The following is a 22,413-nucleotide window of genomic DNA, read 5'->3' as shown; positions in this document are numbered from 1 at the left end:
CAACTGTAGCATGTGTGTAAGCAGCCGATCACCCGAGACACGAGTCTGGAGGCTGAAGCAGCGAAAACACTAGAATTCAATAGTCGCTCAAATTTTATATGTAAATACACTCTCTCACACACACACACACACACACACACACACACACACACACACACACACACACAACCCAGTGTCTCTGAAACCAGGTGTCTAGGTGTTCTTTAAGGTGGTGCAGAACTGCTGATGTGGCTTAGAAATATTTCGAGGCCCTTTTATGATGTTCAGTTGATGTTTACAGTTCAGAGTTCATCATACTGCTCCCTAAAGCACACCAGGAATTCAGAGTTATTTTATCTACTAAAAGTGTAAAAATAAGTTTGAAATAAGTTCTTATAGAATGTTATTGATTATAGTGTAGTATTATATATAATTATTATTATTATTATTATTATTATAGTATATTATAATATATAATGTAAAGTAGATATTTATACTTTAAATTTAAGCGAATTTCACTTGCTTATATACAGTGTTTTGCACCTTCATTTTTACAGTATCTAATATTTCTCATGATTAGACTTAGAATAAAGTAAGCAAATGAAAAGACAGGAAAATGTGTAATATTAACTTGTTCTTAATCATTTGTAGTTATTTTATCTGCTGAAAGGGTTTTATTCTATTGCCAGATTTGTTTTCTTAATGCAAGGAATAAGAATTTCTTAAGAAATAATCAACATCAACATTTACAAGTAAAAATCAGTTAGAAAAAAGTTCTAATATAATAATTATTATCGTGTATTATTATATACTATTCTTAATATAATCTTATAATAGCACAACATAAAAATTATTTAAAGTGGATTTCACTTGCTATATATAATGTATAGTGTATAAGTGTTAATACACGTGTGTACAAAGTACGTGTGTACTTACAAAAACAATTTGGGTGACCATTGACTTCTAGTGCTTGTTAGCTACATCAGCCTCATATCTCCAGCACAAAACCTAGGAAGCAAACTTGAGACCCTCGACATGTCTTGGTGGATCAACCACACCTGGGCTAAGTATCAAACTGTGCACGCTGGATTTCTCGACAAACCATTGCTTTAAGCAAACTACGACTCTCCTCTCGGTTCTCCTCGCTCGGTTACGAGAAGCCATGCAAAACACAAAACCAAGCGGTACAAAAACAAAACAACTAAGCTTCTGACCCCTTAATGACCTCCAGTTCTGAGGACAGAAGCCTGCTCTGTTTATGCTCATGTGCTGGTGGAGGTACTAATTTGAATATGAAGAAATAAATATATATAATACAACTATGTACAAAGTACGACGAGGAGACAGAAAAAAACGAGTCTGCCCTGCTGCCTCAAAAACCGCCACTGTCTGTGTAGAAGTGTGAGTGTGTTTGTGTGCTCAAGTGTTCTAGGATCATCAGTTCACCGGCCAGTTGTGATGATGGCTAATGCCACTAGGGGGCAGTGTGGAGGAGGATGCTCAGAAGACTTTCGTCCGTTTGCTGCCCAGAGAGCCATGCTGTGGAGGGAGACAGTGGGAGACAGTCAGACACAGTCACAAATAGAAACAGGTAGGAGATAGGAGGGTTCCTCCACTCCAGGGGTGGGTATTTACTATTTCCAATAACTCAGTTTTCCCTATTTTCCCAAGTATTTTCAGTCCCACTTCACATAAAATGTCTATAATATAATAATAATAATAAAGTGTGAAGTCAAACACCTTAAATCATTCAGCAGAAAGTAAAGGGTTTCTTCATTATTAGATTATTTAACATGTTTTTTTCTATATTTTTTCTTCTGGGGACACTCCCTCTCTGGACATAGGCTGTGTACTATTCCCTTTACCTGAGCACTAGGTGCTGTACTCAATACTGCACTGCACACCTCGCTTACAGCACCAGACTGGTCCACCTTAGTGCACACCCCTGAACCCCCGAACTTTAGCACATCCATCCCTGCTCTACATATTTACTCCATTTTACTGTTAGTATAGTAACTTAGTTCGGACCTTAACCTCACCCAGGCCTTAATGCACACATTTGTATAGAGACTCTAGCTGACACTCGTCTGTGATAAAAGTGACTTAAGTGACTCCATGACTCAAGTTTTAGTGTGGTTGAAGACTGTGGAGATTGCTGTGTTAGTAAAATGTCTCAGATCGCATCATGTCCTGTTCTGCATCGGAGACTTAGCCGAACAGTGCTTCAGCTGTACTGTACAACAGCTGTACTGTACAACCATGTTTTAGTATAATGACAATAGAATATCATAAAAATATCTAAAATACAGCAAAGCTGAGAGTACAGTCAGAGCTCATGCTTGCTGGGTCTGCCTTTGCAATTGAAAACAAACAAGAAGATGGTTCACAGACAGATCCATGACTCTGCAGAAGCTTTTAAGGCTCTCAGTGGGCTAGTGTACTCAGCTGCCTAATGTCGGCAGCCTAGTGTACTCAGCCAGCTAGTGTACTCAGCCAGCTAGTGTACTCAGCCGGGCTAGTGTACTCAGCCGGGCTAGTGTACTCAGCCGGGCTAGTGTCGGAGGCTTAGTGTACTTAGCCAGCTAGTGTACTCAGCCGGGCTAGTGTACTCAGCCGGGCTAGTGTACTCAGCCGGGCTAGTGTACTCAGCCGGCTAGTGTCGGAGGCTTAGTGTACTTAGCCAGCTAGTGTACTCAGTCGGCCAGTGTCGGCGGCCTAGTGTCCTCCTACCTTGGCCTGCTTATAAAAATGAGGTGCCAATTCCACCAGCCAGGCTGATTCCACCGCAGTCACGTCCCGCATGAAATACTTGGAGGTTTGAACCACCTCATTGAAGACCACCCTGAAAAACACATGGTATGAAAAAATGAACACTTCTATGACTTCATGCAGGCATATATAACTGAACAGACAGGCGCGTGCTGGTTATTGGAAGTTTAAGATTTTATCCCGCTGGGCTGGACTTTTCCTCCAGAACCAGGATCAGAAGCTTTGAAGCTTCACCAAGTTTCCCTGAATGTGTTATGGGTTTAGGTTTCCGTACCATTTCGGGGGCTTTTCTCCATAAAGCACAGAGTTAGGATGGATGTGGAGCTCCCGGTCATCCCGCAAAGTTCTGCGAATACGAGAACACATTATATCGGCCCTGCCACGTCCAAATATTTATGTCCTTTACATTGTGTGAGAATTTCATGTTTAAAGAACAGGTCATGGTGAGAATGTGCATTGTCACACCTGTATGAGCCAGAGTGGTGCAGACGGGCTGCATTAGCAAAGAATCCTGACACAATACACCTGAGAATTACATCCGGGTCACCTGAGGAAGAAACCAAGAAAGAGATGCATCATAAAGCTCCAGGATCAATGTTGCAGGAGGTCATCAGTAGCCTTCACACTTACACAGTTCCCAATCAGCCGAGGTACGGTTGGCGTTTGGCTCCTTTTAGCATATCCCCACATAGACCATAAACCCCATAGACTTGATTTTGTGGTTTTAGGAGACAGTATGACTCACTCTTCTCTATTAACATGGGCTGTTTTTATGGTTTTTAGCAAAACAGTGAATTTTCACCAGCTTTAGAGCAGCCTGGTGTAGTACGGGCTTCCATCAGTCAGCTGCATTAGCCTCAACTGCCCATTAGACACCAAACAGGTCTTGGCTGATCGGCTACATTTAGGATAATGAGGGAAACCATCAACTTCAAATTACATTACTTCAGATCGCTTTAAATCACATGACCCCCCCCCCCCCCCCCTTCAACAACCTCACACTAAAAAAACAGTTAGAAGGAAACTACATGAACATCTGACCTTCGCTGGACGTTCGAGGCACCTTAAACTTGTTCAGCAGGCGGCGCAGCTGCTCTCGGACTGTCATGGCGCGGACCAGCCCCTTATAGTTGAGGAAATGTTCCTGACACCACTGAGAACTCTTCTGATGCTGCAGGAAAGAAAGCAACACATTCGCTCATCAGGACACATGAAGAAACTAGAGATGGCATAACACTGTATAAACAGTAGGCTATGATACAATACGGACAAAAGTATTGGGACACCACCTCATTCATTGTTTCTTCTGAAATCAAGGGTATTAAAAAGAGCTGATCCTGCTTCTGTTGGAGTAACTGTCTCTACTGTCCAGAGAAGAAGATTTTACTACTAGATTTTAGAGGAGCATTGCTGTGAGGATTTGATTGATTACATTCAACGACAAGAGATCAGACCTCATCATCCCCAACCCCCTAACAAAAGCAGACTGAAGACCCACCTCTTCAGAGAGGACTTGGACGAATAGTTCTATGGTCGCCTTATTGTCTTGTGTTTAGTAATGTCTAAGCTTAGAGGTATCTTTTGAATTATTAGCCTATTCTAACTAGCTAAGGCTTTTCTTGGGTAAATAGCAAAGCACTTTGTAAGTCTCTCTGGATAAGAGCGTCTGCTAAATGCTGTAAATGTAAATGTTAGCAGGGTTGTTGAGTGTTCAATACATATTTCCTGTTTGGCTTGCCGTAAAAATATATAGTAATATAAATATATAATATAATAATATATATAATAATATTTACATATAAATATAAATGTTCCTAGTGTTATTTACGGTAATTAATTAATGTATTTAATTGTTACATCATTGTTGTTATTCTGTTTTATAATTGTTGGAGTGAGCTCCTCCCCCTCCTAACCAAGTCCTAACAGTTACCTTCACAAAAGCCTCGTAAACGTTCAGCATGGTCAGGTGATCTCCTTCAGCCACTGCAAACTTCCTGTGCTCACGAGCCTGACGTTTCACAGGACAGGACAGATCACAAAAGAAAATCCAGGCAGGTCAGAAATGTTGCTTTAAGCTCTCGTTCGTGACAAATTACACATTTACTGGAAATTCTTTTAGAACCCGGGTTTGGGGCTGACGGACTGTTTAAGTGTAGAACAATCACTACACAGTGTTATATAGCTAAAAGCATGCGTACATTTTAATTGATTATATATAGGAATGAAAAACTATAGATCTCACAAATGCAGTTCAGGAGAGAATACGAGAATAAGGCTAAACGCCCAGAACAACAACAACAACAACAACAACAACAGCTGGAATAGAAACTAAAAGAGACTCACGGCCGCTTTCTTCTGATCCGATGGAAAAACAAAGATGTTCTGGATCTGCATCATGGCTGCTATGGTAACAATCTCCTTGGAGCAGCCGAAGTTGCCAGACTCCAGCAGCATCTTTGCGAACATCGGGCTGAGGGGGAATTCAGCCATGCGGATACCCATGGGCTCAGTCAGGCGCCCGAACTGATCCAAACCTGCACAGGAAAAGCACATCTAAAAGGTCATCTTTGGTTTAATAATAATTAAATGTATGCATTCATTATTTGATTTATTTTTGATTAGTCTCAATTATTTAAACTTCTTTTAAAAATCTTTTAAATAAAAAAAAAAAATAAAAAAAAACACATTACATTTTGGCTTTAGTAATATTTGGACTTTTCCACTTTGTCTTTTGCACAATTTTGGACTTTTCATTCTTTTTTTCTCCACATTTGTAAAGTTCGCAAAACATTTGATGGAGGGAAAACCCACTAACGTCTAGTGTAAAGCCTTTCCTGAAGAGTATAAGCTGTTACTGCAGCTTGTACTCTATTAATATCCTTGATTTGAGCAGAAACACTGGAGAAGTAGATGTCCACAAACTTCTGGCCAATTCTGTATCTATCTGATCACCCCTCTGTTATATTAGACTGATCTCCTACCTCAGGTTATACTAGTTCAGGTCTTGCAGTCAGACAACAACAGCAACAAGAGAGTAGCCCCATCTTACCACCAAGAGCATACAGGAGCTCCAGGGCCTGCACCATGGACTGAGCCGGCGGCGGCTGAAACACACAACACAACACACTACATGAGAAAATCTTCCAAAGGTTTCTGAGCTCCTGAGACTTGAGGTATAATGATTCTACCGTGATGCTGTTACTCAACTTTACAACACAATACTTCAATAATCAGCTCGATAATCAGTATTAAAACATTACAGTCCAGAATGATGAACAGAAAATGATTGTAAAATGACTGAGAAACTGTAGAACATCAAGAATGAAGTTATAACAACATTAAATGAAATATTACTCAGTATTGATTTATTGGACATGCTGGTTATTAAACAACAAAAAATGAATATCCAGAAATAACCTGAAATAAAATGAATACCTAGAATGACTGAGGTTAATAACATTAACATCCGGAGTAAATTAACAACTTCCAGTGTGAAAGTAAACTCATTACTCCACACTGAATATCCAGTTCTGAATATAATAGTCAGAAAGTTAAAAAAACAAAAACAAATCCTGTTCAACATGATCTTCATTTTCAGGTATTAAAGTCATTTGAATAAAATATAATAGAACTTCATAATGTCCATTATGAAGTTTTGGGGAAAAAAAAAACTTCCAGAATGAAAGGGGGGGGGGGGGGGGGAGTAAATATCTAGTATGAAGCTCCAATAACATTAATATCCAGAATGAAGTTCTAATAACATTAATATTCAGTGTGAAGCTCTAATAACATTAATATCCAGTGTGAAGCTCTAATAACATTAATATTCAGTGTGAATCTCTAATAACATTAATATCCAGTGTGAAGCTCTAATAACATTAATATCCAGAATGAAGTTCTAATAACATTAATATCCAGTGTGAAGCTCTAATAACATTAATATCCAGTGTGAAGCTCTAATAACATTAATATCCAGTGTGAAGCTCTAATAACATTAATATCCAGTGTGAAGCTCTAATAACATTAATATCCAGTGTGAAGCTCTAATAACATTAATATCCAGTGTGAAGCTCTAATAACATTAATATCCAGAATGAAGGTCTAATAACATTAATATCCAGTGTGAAGCTCTAATAACATTAATATCCAGTGTGAAGCTCTAATAGCATTAATATCCAGAATGAAGTTCTAATAACATTAATATCCAGAATGAAGCTCTAATAACATTAATATCCAGTATGAAACTCTAATAACATTAATATCCAGTATGAAGCTCTAATAACATTAATATCCAGAATGAAGTGTAACAAAGTAATTAACACTCACAGACAGGAAGCTGAAGCGGAGAACGTTGTCGATACCCAGCGCCTTTAGCTGGAGGATGACCGGGGCCAGGTTACTGCGCTGCATTTCAGGAACAGTGGACTCTGGAAGCTTCTCAAAGTCCTCCTCTGGGGGGAGAGCAAACACGTCCTTTAGTGGGGACTCAAAGCCTGACACCATCTGACTGTAGGGGGAGCCCAAGAGCATGCCATGAACAGACCTGCAAAATAAACTGCTCAGTGGACCATACCTGTGTAAAGTCTGAAGCACTTCCCAGGCCTGTTCCGTCCGGCCCTGCCCGCCCGCTGAGCGGCCGAGGCTTTCGAGATTGGGGTGACCACCAGGGACTCGATGGCAGTGCGAGGGTTGTACGCTCGGAGCTTCACAAACGCACAGTCTATCACAAACACGATGCCATTTATGGTGATGGAGGTTTCAGCAATGTTAGTAGCCACCACCACCTGGGGACCAGAGACACACACTGGTTTACTGATACAGGAGTAGTGGGATCAGGTTACATGCAAGCTTATGTACACCAATTAGCATGGTGCTAACTGCATGCCTAAATCACCACACACTCTCCTCAAAGTGAGTGGAGGTGTCCAGTAATCTCCAATAGTCCTATATTTATATTTATACACACACACACACACACACACACACACACACACACACACACACACGAGATTACTGACGCCTTCACTCAGTAGGGGGCAGCATTTCTAATAAAGTGGCCAGTGAGTGGAAGCACAAGGTAGGCGTTTCTAATAAAGTGGCCAAATAAACAAATAAACTAATAATAATAATAATAAACTATTATTCATATTAATAATATTTTTCTTCTTGTAAATATTTAAACTTGAATTATATCCATACATCCTTAGTCCATGTTTACAGAGAACAGTGAATCTCTCTATATATATATATATATATATATATCTCAAAAAAATAAAGGGAACACTTAAACAACACAATATAACTCAAGTACATCAAACCTCTGTGAAATCAAACTGTCCACTTAGGAAGCAACACTGTTTGACAATCAATTTCACATGCTGTTGTGCAAATGGAATAGACAACAGGTGGAAATTATTGGCAATTAGCAAGACACACTCAATAAAGGTGTGGTTCTGCAGGTGGGGACCACAGACCACTTCTCAGTACCTATGCTTTCTGGCTGATGTTTTGATCACTTTTGAATGTTGGTGGTGCTTTCACACTCGTGGTAGCATGAGATGGACTCTACAACCCACACAAGTGGCTCAGGTAGTGCAGCTCATCCAGGATGGCACATCAATGCGAGCTGTGGAAAGAAAGCTTGCTGTGTCTGTCAGTACACCAGGAGATGTGGAGGAGGCCGTAGGAGGGCAACAACCCAGCAGCAGGACCATGTGCCCTCCATGTGCTCGCCAGAGGTAGCCTGACTGCCATTAGGTACCGAGATGAGATCCTCAGACCCCTTGTGAGACCATATGCTGGTGTGGTTGGCCCTGGGTTCCTCCTAATGCAGGACAATGCTAGACCTCATGTGGCTGGAGTGTGTCAGCAGTTCCTGCAAGATGAAGGCATTGAAGCTATGGACTGGCCCGCCCGTTCCCCAGACCCGAATCCGATTGAGCACATCTGGGACATCATGTCTCGCTCCATCCACCAACGTCACGTTGCACCACAGACTGTCCAGGTGTTGGCGGATGCTTTAGTCCAGGTCTGGGAGGAGATCCCTCAGGAGACCATCCGCCACCTCATCAGGAGCATGCCCAGGCGTTGTAGGGAGGTCATACAGGCACGTGGAGGCCTCACACAATACTGAGCCTCATTTTGACTTGTTTTAAGGACCTTACATCAACGTTGGATCAGCCTGTAGTGTGTTTTTCCAATTTTGTGTGTGACTCCAAATCCAGGCCTCCATTCGTTAATAAATTTGATTTCCATTGATGATTTTTGTGTGATTTTGTTGTCAACACATTTCACTTTGTACAGAACAAAGTATTCAATGAGAATATTTCATTTATTCAGATCTAGGATGTGTTATTTGAGTGTTCCCTTTATTTGTTTTTTGGGCAGTGCGTGTATATACAGTGAGTCCAAGAAGTATTTGATCCCTTGCTGATTTTCTTTGTTTGCCCACTAATAAAGACACTATCCTTCTGCACTTTTAATGGTAGATATATTCTAACATGGAGAGACAGAATATCAAGACAAAAATCCAGAATATAATTTTAAAGAATATATTTTAATTAATTTGTATTTCAATGAGGAAAATAAGTATTTGATCCCTCTTGCCAAACACACTCAATACTTAGTGGCAAAGCCTTTGTTTGCAAGCACAGCGGTGAGACGTTTGTTGTAGTTAACCACAAGTTTAGCACACACACCAGGGGGAATTTTGGCCCACTCTTCTTTGCAGATCCTCTCTAAATCATGAAGGTTGGTGGGCTGTCGCTTGGCAACTCTGACCTTCAGCTCCCTCCATAGATTTTCGATCGGATTGAGGTCTGGCGACTGGCTGGGCCACTCCATGACCTTAATGTGATTTTTCTTGAGCCAATCCTTTGTTGCCTTTGCTGTATGTTTAGGGTCGTTATCATGTTGGAAGACCCAACCACGGCCCATTTTCAGATCCCTGGCAGAGGGGAGGAGGTTGTCCCTCAGGATTGTGCGGTACATGGCTCCATCCATCTTCCCAGTGATGCGGTGAAGTAGCCCTGTACCCTTGGCAGAGAAACACCCCCAAAACATTATGCTTCCACCTCCATGCTTGACGGTGGGCACAGTGTTCTTGGGGTCATAGGCAGCATTTTTCTTCCTCCACACATGGCGGGTGGAGTTGAGGCCAAAAAGTTCAATTTTGGTCTCGTCTGACCACAAAACCTTCTCCCAATAACTTGGTTCATCTTTCAAATGATCATTGGCATACTTGAGGCGCGCCTCCACATGTGCTCTCTTCAGCAGGGGTACCTTTCGGGCACTGCAGGATGTGAATCCATTGTTGCGCAAAGTGTTGCCAATTGTTTCCTTGCAAACTGTGGTCCCAGCTGCCTTCAGGTCATTTGCTAACTCCTGCCGAGTGGTTGCAGGACGATTTCTGACTGTTCTCAGCATCATTGCCACCCCACGAGGCGAAATCTTCTTTGGAGCACCGGGCCGAGGTCTGTTGATTGTAATGTTATACTCTTTAAACTTTCTGATAATTGCACCAATAGTTGTTACTTTCACATCCAACACCTTACTAATCTTTTTGTAGCCCATTCCAGCTTTGTGAAGGTCAACAATTCTGACTCTGAGGTCCTGTGACAGCTCTTTGGTTTTACCCATGTTGGAGACTTGAAATCTGTGTGATCTGTCTGATTCTGTGGACAGGTGTTTTTCACACAAGTGATTAGTGAGAACAGGTGGCTTCAGGTCAGGTAACAAGTTGATTGGGAGTGTCTAACTGGTCTGTAAAAGCCAGAACTGCTAATGAATACTAAGGGATCAAATACTTATTTCACTCCATGAAATACAAATCAATTAATATATATTCCTTAGATTTATTTTCTGGATTTTCTTTTTAATATTCTGTCTCTCCATGTAAGAATACATCTACCATTAAAAGTATAGAATGATCATGTCTTTATTAGTGGGCCAACGAAGAAAATCAGCAAGGGATCAAATACTTCTTGGACTCACTGTAATATTTAGTCATTAAAATTTTTCTACCTAGCTGCTCACCCCTATGCAATTCCTTTGTGTCTCACTAGGTGGAGCTTGAACACTAAATAAAAATAGATATCGTTCCAATTATGAACTCTCTCATAATTCAGTCATACTCTCCATAATCAGTGGGGATCAATGCAAGCAGCAAAGAATGATGCATTAAAGAACGATCATCAAAATATGAAGAATCAGTCTATAATAAACTGTTCCTGATGCACCTCATGACTTACAGGAAACACCCTCAGATCAGTATATACACTCAAATCACTGGAAATTCATATGAAACACACTCATTTATTTAATAAATGAAAGCTTTTCTCTCCAACAATGCAAAACTGGAAGGAAATTCACCTTTCGAACAGTAGGGGGCAGCCTCTCAAACACCTTCATCTGCTCAGTGTAGGGCAGTCCGGCGTACATGGGCAGAACACGCAGGTGCTTTTTAATTCCATAGCGGGACAGAGTACGAGCCTGATCCTGGAGCATCGACACCACCTTCTCTACCTCCTCCTGTGGAGAGGTGCACACACACACACAGACACACACAGACGTCACCGTTTAAGTAAAGGGAGTTTCTAATAAAGTGGCCAGCGAGTGGAAGCCCACAACAGGCGTTTCTAATAAAGTGGCCAGCGAGTGGAAGCACAAGGTGGTAGGTGTTTCTAATAAAGTGGCCAGCAAGTGGAAACCCACGATGGGTGTTTCTAATAAAGTGGCCAGCAAGGGGAAGCCCACAGTAGGCGTTTCTAATAAAGTGGCCAGCAAGTGGAAACCCACGATGGGTGTTTCTAATAAAGTGGCCAGCCAGTTGAAGCACAAGGTAGGCGTTTCTAATAAAGTGGCCAGCGAGGGGAAGTACAAGGTAGGGGTTTCTAATAAAGTGGCCAGTGTCTGACCTGTCCAGTGAGAAATGCCAGCACATCTCCATCCTCCTCAGCATCATGAATCTTCAGCACAGTTTCAACAGTTGCCTTCACGTAGTCTGGCACCGGACTGTAGACACAAACACAAGGTCTTAATTCAGCGTCGGATATAAGCACCCACATAACGATACATAATTACAGAAAATTAATAACTGCTTTCTGATCGCTAAACACTGCATTTGAAACATCAAACAAAAGACAGATCATATTAATTAGCGACATGTTGTATGTTATTAATGTCTAATACTGATTCCAAACTTTTGAATAGACGCTGAAAATCTTCCAGTATCAGTTCTGAAAGTTTATGGACGATCAGGTCATCTGCAAAAAGTCACCTGACAGTGTAGAAAACGTCCACAGGGAAAGTCCGGCCCTCCACGGTCAGAATCCCACAGGTGTCTTTGCTGGGGTCTCCAGATTCATTCAGGTTGAAAAAGTCTTGAAATTTCTATAATAAATAAAACCAACATATTAAACCCCTCAACAGCAACACGCTCACACACCCCTGAACACCAGTGACCCGCAAGTGGAAGCACACTCTAGGCATTTCTAATAAAGTGGCCAGTGAGTGGAAGCACAGGAGTAGGCGTTTCTAATAAAGTGGCCAGTGAGTGGAAGCACACTCTAGGCGTTTCTAATAAAGTGGCCAGCGAGTGGAAGCACACTCTAGGCATTTCTAATAAAGTGGCCAGTGAGTGGAAGCACAGGAGTAGGCGTTTCTAATAAAGTGGCCAGTGAGTGGAAGCACACTCTAGGCGTTTCTAATAAAGTGGCCAGCGAGTGGAAGCATAGGAGTAGGCGTTTCTAATAAAGTGGCCAGGGAGTGGAAGCACAAGAATAGGTGTTTCTAATAAAGTGGCCAGGGACTGGAAGCACAGGAGTAGGCGTTTCTAATAAAGTGGCCAGTGAGTGGAAGCACACTCTAGGCGTTTCTAATAAAGTGGCCAGTGAGTGGAAGCATAGGAGTAGGCGTTTCTAATAAAGTGGCCAGGAAGTGGAAGCACAAGAATAGGTGTTTCTAATAAAGTGGCCAGGGACTGGAAGCATAGGAGTAGGCGTTTCTAATAAAGTGGCCAGCGAGTGGAAGCACAGAAGTAGGCGTTTCTAATAAAGTGGCCAGCGAGTGGAAGCACAGGAGTAGGTGTTTCTAATAAAGTGGCCAGGGACTGGAAGCACACTCTAGGCGTTTCTAATAAATTGGCCAGCGAGTGGAAGCACAGGAGTAGGCGTTTCTAATAAAGTGGCCAGCGAGTGGAAGCAGAACATCATAGACACAGTAAGAGGCAGAGATGAGTATCTTGACATGACTTTACAGCCTCGTAACTCCAGATGTGAGTCACACCCAATCAGGTAATGAGATTCAATGGAATGGGCGGAGTCTACAGATTCAGGGAAGGGCGGATCCGTGTTTCTGCGCTGTCTGCAGACTCCAGGGGGTTAACGATGTGAACTGTTTGAGAGTAAAGGTTGATACTGAAGCTGGGAGCCAGCGGTTCGGTCCAAAGGGGAAAGTGCTGATGCAGGTGTGGGGGAAAGTGCGGCCCGTGCAGTTTTCCAGCTTTTCTGAGGCTAATGCTCACAATGACTCTGCTCTGGAGGAAACCTTCAAAGACTGCCCTTTCTCTCCACACTCACCTCTCCTAATCTCACACCCCCTCATTCTGCACTCGTCCTCTACTCCCCCCCCCCCCCCTCTCTCTCACACACACACACACACACACACACACACACACACACACACACACACACACACACACAGAATTACCTTAGCATCCAGCGTTGCAGACACCACAATCAACCGCAGATCTCTCCTCTTCCTCTGAATCGAGTAGAAGCGTATAGAAGCCCACGGTAGGCGTTTCTAATAAAGTGGCCAGCGAGTGGAAGCACAAGGTAGGCGTTTCTAATAAAGTGGCCAGCGAGTGGAAGCCCACGGTAGGCGTTTCTAATAAAGTGGCCAGCGAGTGGAAGCCCACGGTAGGCATTTCTAATAAAGTGGCCAGCGAGTGGAAGCCCACGGTAGGCGTTTCTAATAAAGTGGCCAGCGAGTGGAAGCCCACGGTAGGCGTTTCTAATAAAGTGGCCAGCGAGTGGAAGCCCACGGTAGGCGTTTCTAATAAAGTGGCCAGCGAGTGGAAGCCCACGGTAGGCGTTTCTAATAAAGTGGCCAGCGAGTGGAAGCCCACGGTAGGCGTTTCTAATAAAGTGGCCAGCGAGTAGAAGCCCACGGTAGGCGTTTCTAATAAAGTGGCCAGCGAGTAGAAGCCCACGGTAGGCGTTTCTAATAAAGTGGCCAGCGAGTAGAAGCCCACGGTAGGCGTTTCGAATAAAGTGGCCAGCGAGTGGAAGCACAAGGTAGGCGTTTCTAATAAAGTGGCCAGCGAGTAGAAGCCCACGGTAGGCGTTTCTAATTAAGTGGCCAGCGAGTGGAAGCACACTGTAGGTGTTTCTAATAAAGTGGCCAGCGAGTAGAAGCCCACGGTAGGCGTTTCGAATAAAGTGGCCAGCGAGTGGAAGCACAAGGTAGGCGTTTCTAATAAAGTGGCCAGCGAGTGGAAGCACAAGGTAGGCGTTTCTAATAAAGTGGCCAGCGAGTGGAAGCACAAGGTAGGCGTTTCTAATAAAGTGGCCAGCGAGTAGAAGCCCACGGTAGGCGTTTCTAATTAAGTGGCCAGCGAGTGGAAGCACACTGTAGGTGTTTCTAATAAAGTGGCCAGCGAGTAGAAGCCCACGGTAGGCGTTTCGAATAAAGTGGCCAGCGAGTGGAAGCACAAGGTAGGCGTTTCTAATAAAGTGGCCAGCGAGTGGAAGCACAAGGTAGGCGTTTCTAATAAAGTGGCCAGCGAGTAGAAGCCCACGGTAGGCGTTTCTAATTAAGTGGCCAGCGAGTGGAAGCACACTGTAGGTGTTTCTAATAAAGTGGCAAGCAACACCCCTCGCATACCCCCTCAATCTGCAATCGTCCTTTACTCCCCCTTACACACACACACACACACACACACACACACACACACACAGACACACACACACACACACACACACACACACACACACACACACACACACACACACACACACACACCTTAGCATCCAGCGTTGCAGACGCCACGATCAACCGCAGATCTCTCCTCTTCCTCTGAATCTGAGAGAGAGAGAAGAGAGAGACAGAAGGAATAAGAGAATGAGCGAAGCTTATTAAGAATGTACCCTAAATCAGGGATCATCCTGGTCCACCATCATCACCATCATCACCATCCAACATCCTGACCTCACTAATGAACACTCTTATCTCTGAATGCAATCAAATCCTCACAGCAATGCTCCTCCTCTAAGATCTAGTAGAGGGTCTTCCTCCCTGGACAGTAGAGATAGTTACTCCAACAAAAGCAGGATCAGCTTTTCCTAATACCCTTGATTCCAGAAGAACTAATAAATGAGCAGGTGTCCCAATACTTTTGTCAACACAGCGTGTGTGTATGTATATATATATATATATTTTTTTTTTTTTTTTTTTTTTTTCTTATACCCTAGTGCTGATTAGCCCTTACATCCCAACAACAGGAGCCCTTTGAATGCGGCAGAGGGAGAGGGACAGTGCAGTCACCTTCTTAAGAAGGCCGATGGCAATGTCAGTGTAGAGCGTTCTCTCGTGGGCCTCGTCCAGCATGAGGACACTGCAGGACAGAAAGACAGAAAGACACAGACCGGCTCAAGGACATCCCATAATCCACTAAACACACTACAGCATATGATTCTGGTCACGTGCTTCCATACGAGCCCAACCTGTACTTCTTCAGCAGGGGGTCCGCCATCATCTCCCTCACCAACATCCCATCTGTGAGGAACTGCAGATAACAGAACACAGGCCAAACTGAAGACAGGAGAACCGACTCTGTGCTAAAGTTTTAGCCCCCTTCATTAGAAGGTAAAGCTGCAGATCTGCTCAGTAAATCACTGATATCAGAATAAACACTAATAATAACACTCCTGCAGAAAGTGGTGGAGGTTCTCCATCACTGTGTTCATCATTAGAACATCTCCAGAGTTCTCCTCTCTCATGGAGTCTAGTATTATTTAGAGTTCTCCTCAGATCAACACCTGGTTTGGTGGTAAATCAGGGCTTAATGATGGTAAATCAGGTGAGCTGCTGCTGCTGCTGCTGCTGCTGCTGCTGCTGATGATGATGGAGGTGAACACATCCTCCACGCTGTGCTGGCTGGACTGGCCTGGGGGTGTCCAGGAGAACCCTGGAGGAACCGAGCTCTCTAAAGATCTCACACGCCCCCCCACAGGGTAGTCAGTGTAGAAAGCAGAGTGTGTGTGTTTCTACCTTTATCCGAGTCGCATGAGGATCCGAGCAGTCATCAAAGCGGATGGTGTATCCAACCTCATGCCCCAGCAGTGCTCCACGCTCTTCTGCTACACGGTTGGCCACCTAAACCGAACACACACACACACACACACAAAATCACTCACTACATGTAGCTCATCCTCCTCAGGGCTGGACGTGGTGTGGTTCAGGTGCTATTCTGCTCTCCCTAACTGTCCAGAGTGGATATCTGAGCTACTGTAGCCTTTCTGTCAGCTCCTACCAGACTGACCGTTCTCAGCTGACCTCTAGACCTCCTCATCAACGAGGTGTTTCAGTCTACAGAGCGGGGTTTTCCTTACTCCACCATTCTCAGTAACTCTAGAGGCGGTTGTGCTGAATGCACCAGTGTCTGCAGGGTTTTGGGCACTGCACTGCTGCTGATCAGATAACTGTGTGAATGAGAAGATGTACTGGTCAGTGGTGAAACGACAGCTCTCCTTCTGGGGCAGTGGTGGTTAAAGCTCCGGGCTATTGATAACAGGGTTGTGGGTTCCATGCCCGGGCTCGGCAAGCTGCCACTGTTGGGCCCTTGAACAAGGCCCTTGACCCTATCTCTGCTCCACGGGCGCTGGGGTTGGCTGCCCACCGCTCTGGGTGTGTGTGTGTGCTCACTGCCCCTAGTTCACTAGTACTTTTCTTTCCATCTGCACTTATATTTTATTATTATTATTATTATTATTACTACTCATTTTATTCCTTTCATCTTCTTGTTATTAATTATTAGTAGTAGTAGTAATTACTACTATTAATTTTATTATATTCTTATTATAAGTAATGATTTATTATTATTATTCATTAATAATATTTCTACTACTATTCATTTCATTATGTTCTTATTATAATTAATTATTTAATATTATTCATGAATAATAATAGTAATAATAATAATACTATTTTTTTACGGGTACAAGACCTTGCACCTTCTTACTGATGGTGCTTGGTGAGCGTAACGTCGTCTACCTACGCGCTTCAAAATAAAGGTCCTTTAAAGGGTTTTTTGAGGAGTGCCTTAGAAGAGCTACGTTTGATTCCAAAAAGTCTAATAACAAATGTCTGAAGTGTTTGAACCTTTACATCAAGGGCTTTTTAGACCTTTAAAGGGTTCTGAAAAAGCTCCCAAACGCTCAAAACACCCTTCAAGTTCCTTGATTTTGAAGAGTGTACTAGTGTGCTCCCCACCCCACCTTGCCAGACCCCTTGCACCCCAGTTTGGAGCGTTCAGTACATTTCTTCCTGTCCTCAAATCTAAAAGCGGCTGAACGCTGTGACGGAGCTGAGGAGCGTGCTACTGGATTTCGCTGTATATGGTAACAACAGCATAAAGGACTCGGGTGATGATGTGGACGCGGGTACACACCGAGGTAGCTGCCACCCTCCTCGGCTGGGTCACACCAATCACCTTCCCTTCAGCAGCCCATCCAGCCTCCAGCAGATACTGTGGATACACACACACACACACACACACACACACACACACACACACACACACACACACACACACACGTATACACTATGAGGCTATGAGACACAGCATGACACTGCAGACTTGAGCTCAAAGTAAACCGCGTCTCATTACAGGAGAGAGAAGTCTGAATATTGCAGAACTGCACATTTTACTCCAGCGCAGCGCCTTCATCTAATAAGCACATCACTCACAGAGCGCTGCTGCCATAACAACACCTAGTCTTCCCCACCATCACTCACTGCATAGTCCTCCTATTCTCCATGTTTCTTATTTGTATTATTATTACTATGTATCATTATTATCATTATTATTGTTGTTGTTGTTAATAATAATAATAATAATAAATAATATTATTATTATTAATAAACACTATTTCTCATATAAAAGGATCAATTTCAAACTGGATTAGATTCCGATTTCACAGGATAAGACTTCTCAATCTGGATTCTCTGTGCTTTTATGACCCCTTCTGTGGTCTCTGCTGGACTAATGGTAATTTTGCATTTTCTGAAATAAATAGATAATATTAATTAATTAATTTAAGAGGAGAAGTACTTTTATTCTCCATCTGCAATTATATTATTAATATTGTTGTTGTTGTTGTTGTTATTTATTATTGTTCCTATTATTATTATTATTATTATTAACACTATTTCACCTATAAAAGGATCAATGTTAGGCTGGATAAGACTCCGATTTCACAGGAATTATTAGGAATAATTCATTATAATAATATAATATTCATTAATTAATTTAAGATGAGAAGTACTTTTATTCTCCATCTGCACTTATATATTTTTATTAGTAGTAGTAGCATTAATAATAATAGCATTCTTTTCATCTTCTTGTTAATTATTATTACTTTTTTAACATTTTATTATGTTCTTATTATAATGAATTAGTTATTTACTTATTTATATTAATATTTATATTATTTTATTATTAATAATACTAATACTATTCATTTTATAATGCTCATCTTATTATAATGAATTATTATTATTATTATTATTATTATTATTATTTATGAATTATTAATACTCCAGTTAATTTGAGTGTTATTATAATTGCACATATTCACCTGGAAGCGAAACCAGAGGGCTGTGCTTTACCTGAGGAATCTGAGTGCTCTTCCCACAGCCAGTCTCTCCGACGATCACCACCGTCTGGAAGCTCTCCACCAGGTAGAGGATGTTGTTCCTGTGCTGTGGACGTAAGCAGGGACAGGGGTTCGAGTGAAGAGGCCGCCTACGTCCTGGGTCTCCTCCTCCTGGAGCCGCTTCGCCTCATTTTCAGCATCAAATCAAATCTCCCTTTTATCCCCATAAAGGATCCAAAGGATCTCCCTCAGAACCCAGCGCTGTTCTACTGGACTCAGATTAGGTTAGGGTGAAGAACCGGGTCAGGACACTGCGCTTACCTTAAAGACGGGCAGCTTCTGCCTCTGTTTCTCCACAGACAGCGTGCTGTGGGGGTTGTAGATGAGCACAGGCCCGCCGGGCTCTGTGGCCAGCTCTCTCTCCTCGGACACACCGGGCCCCTCACACCCTGCAGAGGAGCCTCAGGTTAGGTCTCTCTCACACACACACACTCACTCACACACACACTCACACACACACTCACACACACACTCACACACACACTCACACTCACTCACTCACTCACTCACACTCACTCACTCTCACTCACTCACACTCACTCTCACTCACACTCACTCACTCACTCACACTCACTCACTCTCACTCACTCACACTCACTCTCACTCACACTCACTCACTCACTCACACTCACTCACTCACTCACACTCACTCACACTCACTCTCACTCACACTCACTCTCACTCACACTCACTCTCACTCACACTCACTCTCACTCACACTCACTCTCACACTCACTCACACTCACTCACACTCACTCACTCACACTCACTCACACTCACTCACTCACACTCACTCACACTCACACTCACTCACTCACACTCACACTCACTCACACTCACTCACTCACACTCACTCACACTCACACACACTCACTCACACACACACTCACACACACACTCACACACACACTCACACACACACTCACTCACTCACTCACACACACTCACTCTCACTCACTCACACTCACACTCACTCTCACTCACACTCACTCTCACTCACACTCACACTCACTCACACTCACTCACTCACACTCACTCACTCACACTCACTCACACTCACACTCACTCACTCACACTCACACTCACTCACACTCACTCACTCACACTCACTCACTCACACTCACTCACACTCACACACACTCACTCACACACACACTCACACACACACTCACACACACACTCACACACACACTCACTCACTCACTCACACTCACTCACTCTCACTCACTCACACTCACTCTCACTCACACTCACTCACTCACTCACACTCACTCACTCTCACTCACTCACACTCACTCTCACTCACACTCACTCACTCACTCACACTCACTCACTCACTCACACTCACTCACTCACACTCACTCACTCACACTCACTCACACTCACACTCACTCACTCACACTCACTCACTCACACTCACTCACTCACACTCACTCACTCACACTCACTCACTCACTCACTCACTCACTCACACTCACTCACACTCACTCACACTCACTCACTCACACTCACTCACTCACACTCACTCACACTCACTCACTCACACTCACTCTCACTCTCACTCACACTCACTCACTCACTCACTCACTCACTCACACTCACTCACTCACTCACACTCACTCACTCACTCACACTCACTCACTCACACTCACTCACTCACACTCACTCACACTCACTCACACTCACACTCACACTCACTCACACTCACTCACACTCACACTCACTCACACTCACTCACACTCACACTCACTCACTCACACTCACTCACTCACACTCACTCACTCACACTCACTCACTCACACTCACTCACTCACTCACTCACTCACACTCACTCACACTCACTCACTCACACTCACTCACACTCACTCACACTCACTCACACACTCACTCACACTCACTCACTCACACTCACTCACACACTCACTCACACACTCACTCACACACTCACTCACACACTCACTCACACACTCACTCACACACTCACTCACACACTCACTCACACACTCACTCACACACTCACTCACACACTCACTCACTCACTCACACACTCACTCACACACTCACTCACTCACACACTCACTCACACACTCACTCACACAGGAGGAGCATTGCTGTGAGGATTTGATTGCATTCAGCAACAAGAGCGTTCATTAGTGAGGTCAGGATGCTGGATGATCCTCAAACCTCAGTACTGGATGAAGCTCCACCACCATCATCATCATCATCATCATCATCCCAGAGAACACAGCTCCTCCACTGCTGGGGGGCATTACACCCCTCTACTAGCCCACGCCTGGCATTATTAGGCACTATGGTGCCAGTAGGGGTCCTATTCTAATGGCAGTACTTCTTCTCTACACAGTAGCTGAGTGCATTCATTATAAGGGGAGAGCAGAAGATCCATCTTAGTGATCCAGAGAACTTCAAGCCGGTTCCGAACGACAAACGTGACCCTTCTACTGCATCACCCACAGTTTGGACCCGGCTAAGCTGGGACGTCCTGCTCTGTGAAGCTGCTGGGACGCAAACCGGGTCCGAACCGGGTCTCTGAAGCCCTGTAGAGGGAGAGAGGCTGCAGGGCAGGGGGAGTCTGAGCCGCTCGGTGTGGGTCGGTGCAGCAGCAGCAGCAGAGCTGCGGTGGGACAGAGACACAGAGCTACACACACACACACACACACACACACACACACACACACACACACACACACACTCAGCCTCCTGTTCACACACCCTCTCTAACACACACCCTCTCTGAGCTGGAGCACAGCGCGGTTCGGAGAGAGAGGTGAGAAAAGCTCTTACCGGGCTTCCAGAACCGCATCGTGGAGTGGGGGGCCGCCATCTTACAAGACTACGTCATTTATTTCCCTAAAAACTTTGGTGAGCAGCAGAGGGCGCCACTGAGCCCCTCACCACATCCGCCATTAACAACGCTGAACAGATAAAACCCCTGCTGGACAACAAGGGGATTACATGCACTACTTTTAATATATATATATATATATATATATATATTATATATATATATATATATATATATATATATATATATATATATATATATTATATTATATATTTTATTTTATATATCTTTATATATATATATAGTTATTTTGATTTATTTTCCAAAGTAAAAGTGGTCAACCCCATTTTTGTCACTTTTACTTTACTTAAAAAAATTACATTACATTTTTAAAAAACAAAAAATATTTATATAATGAAATATATATCTATATAATGTATTTATAAATAAAGACATAAAGATATATATTATATATTATGTATTTATAGACATAAAGATATATATTATATATTTTTGCAAAATAAAAGTGGTCAACCCCTAGTCTATTTTGTCCAGCCGGGGTTTTATCAATTTAGCATTCCCTGCTGGTCTATAAATATTATATATTATGTATTTATAAATAAATATAGAGAATGATCAAATAAATAAATAATAAGTAATAAATAAATAAATAAATATTTATGTATATTAAAATATTTTATAATATTATATTTTTGTTAATATTAACAATATTAATTCTGAAATTTCTTAAATTGGTCAATTAGTTTTATTATATTAAATATATTTTTTAATACATTTGTTTTTAGTTCACATAAAAAAAAAACAGAACAAGATATATCAAATAATCCAACTGTATCTTTATCTTTACTGTGTGGCTGTACCTAGAAACCTGTTTTTTATATTTGCTCATACTTAACATCACAG

At 42.8% G+C, this 22,413-nt stretch overlaps 1 protein-coding gene across 1 annotated transcript; it reads right to left on the bottom strand.

The window, feature by feature from the left end:
* Positions 1-821: 821 nt before the first annotated feature.
* Positions 822-21,528, bottom strand: dhx35 (DEAH-box helicase 35). Its single transcript, XM_072696449.1, has 21 exons — positions 21,489-21,528; positions 18,948-19,075; positions 18,640-18,732; positions 17,420-17,497; positions 16,021-16,125; positions 15,474-15,535; positions 15,295-15,364; positions 14,773-14,832; positions 12,026-12,138; positions 11,664-11,760; positions 11,119-11,277; positions 7,322-7,532; positions 7,075-7,199; positions 5,798-5,852; positions 5,092-5,282; positions 4,679-4,756; positions 3,790-3,919; positions 3,214-3,295; positions 3,023-3,094; positions 2,710-2,821; positions 822-1,518 (listed from the first exon to the last, which is right to left on the bottom strand). The coding sequence occupies exons 1-21, from the start codon at positions 21,526-21,528 to the stop codon at positions 1,480-1,482; spliced, it is 2,100 nt and encodes a 699-aa protein (XP_072552550.1). The 3' UTR covers positions 822-1,479.
* Between the last annotated feature and the right edge of the window lie 885 nt (positions 21,529-22,413).

This window comes from Salminus brasiliensis, chromosome 14, assembly GCF_030463535.1.
Source record: "Salminus brasiliensis chromosome 14, fSalBra1.hap2, whole genome shotgun sequence".
Lineage (NCBI taxonomy): Eukaryota > Metazoa > Chordata > Actinopteri > Characiformes > Bryconidae > Salminus > Salminus brasiliensis.
This window is presented reverse-complemented; position numbering and strand designations above follow the sequence as displayed.

Excerpts from the sequence above, each read along its gene's own strand:
- dhx35 (XM_072696449.1), bottom strand. The coding sequence starts at position 21,528 with ATGGCGGCCCCCCACTCCACGATGCGGTTCTGGAAGCCCG. Across the intron at positions 17,498-18,639 it reads AGAGCACTCAGATTCCTCAG|TATCTGCTGGAGGCTGGATG; the intron begins GTAAAGCACAGC and ends GTGTATCCACAG. Across the intron at positions 1,519-2,709 it reads ATTTTTATAAGCAGGCCAAG|CATGGCTCTCTGGGCAGCAA; the intron begins GTAGGAGGACAC and ends CTCCCTCCACAG.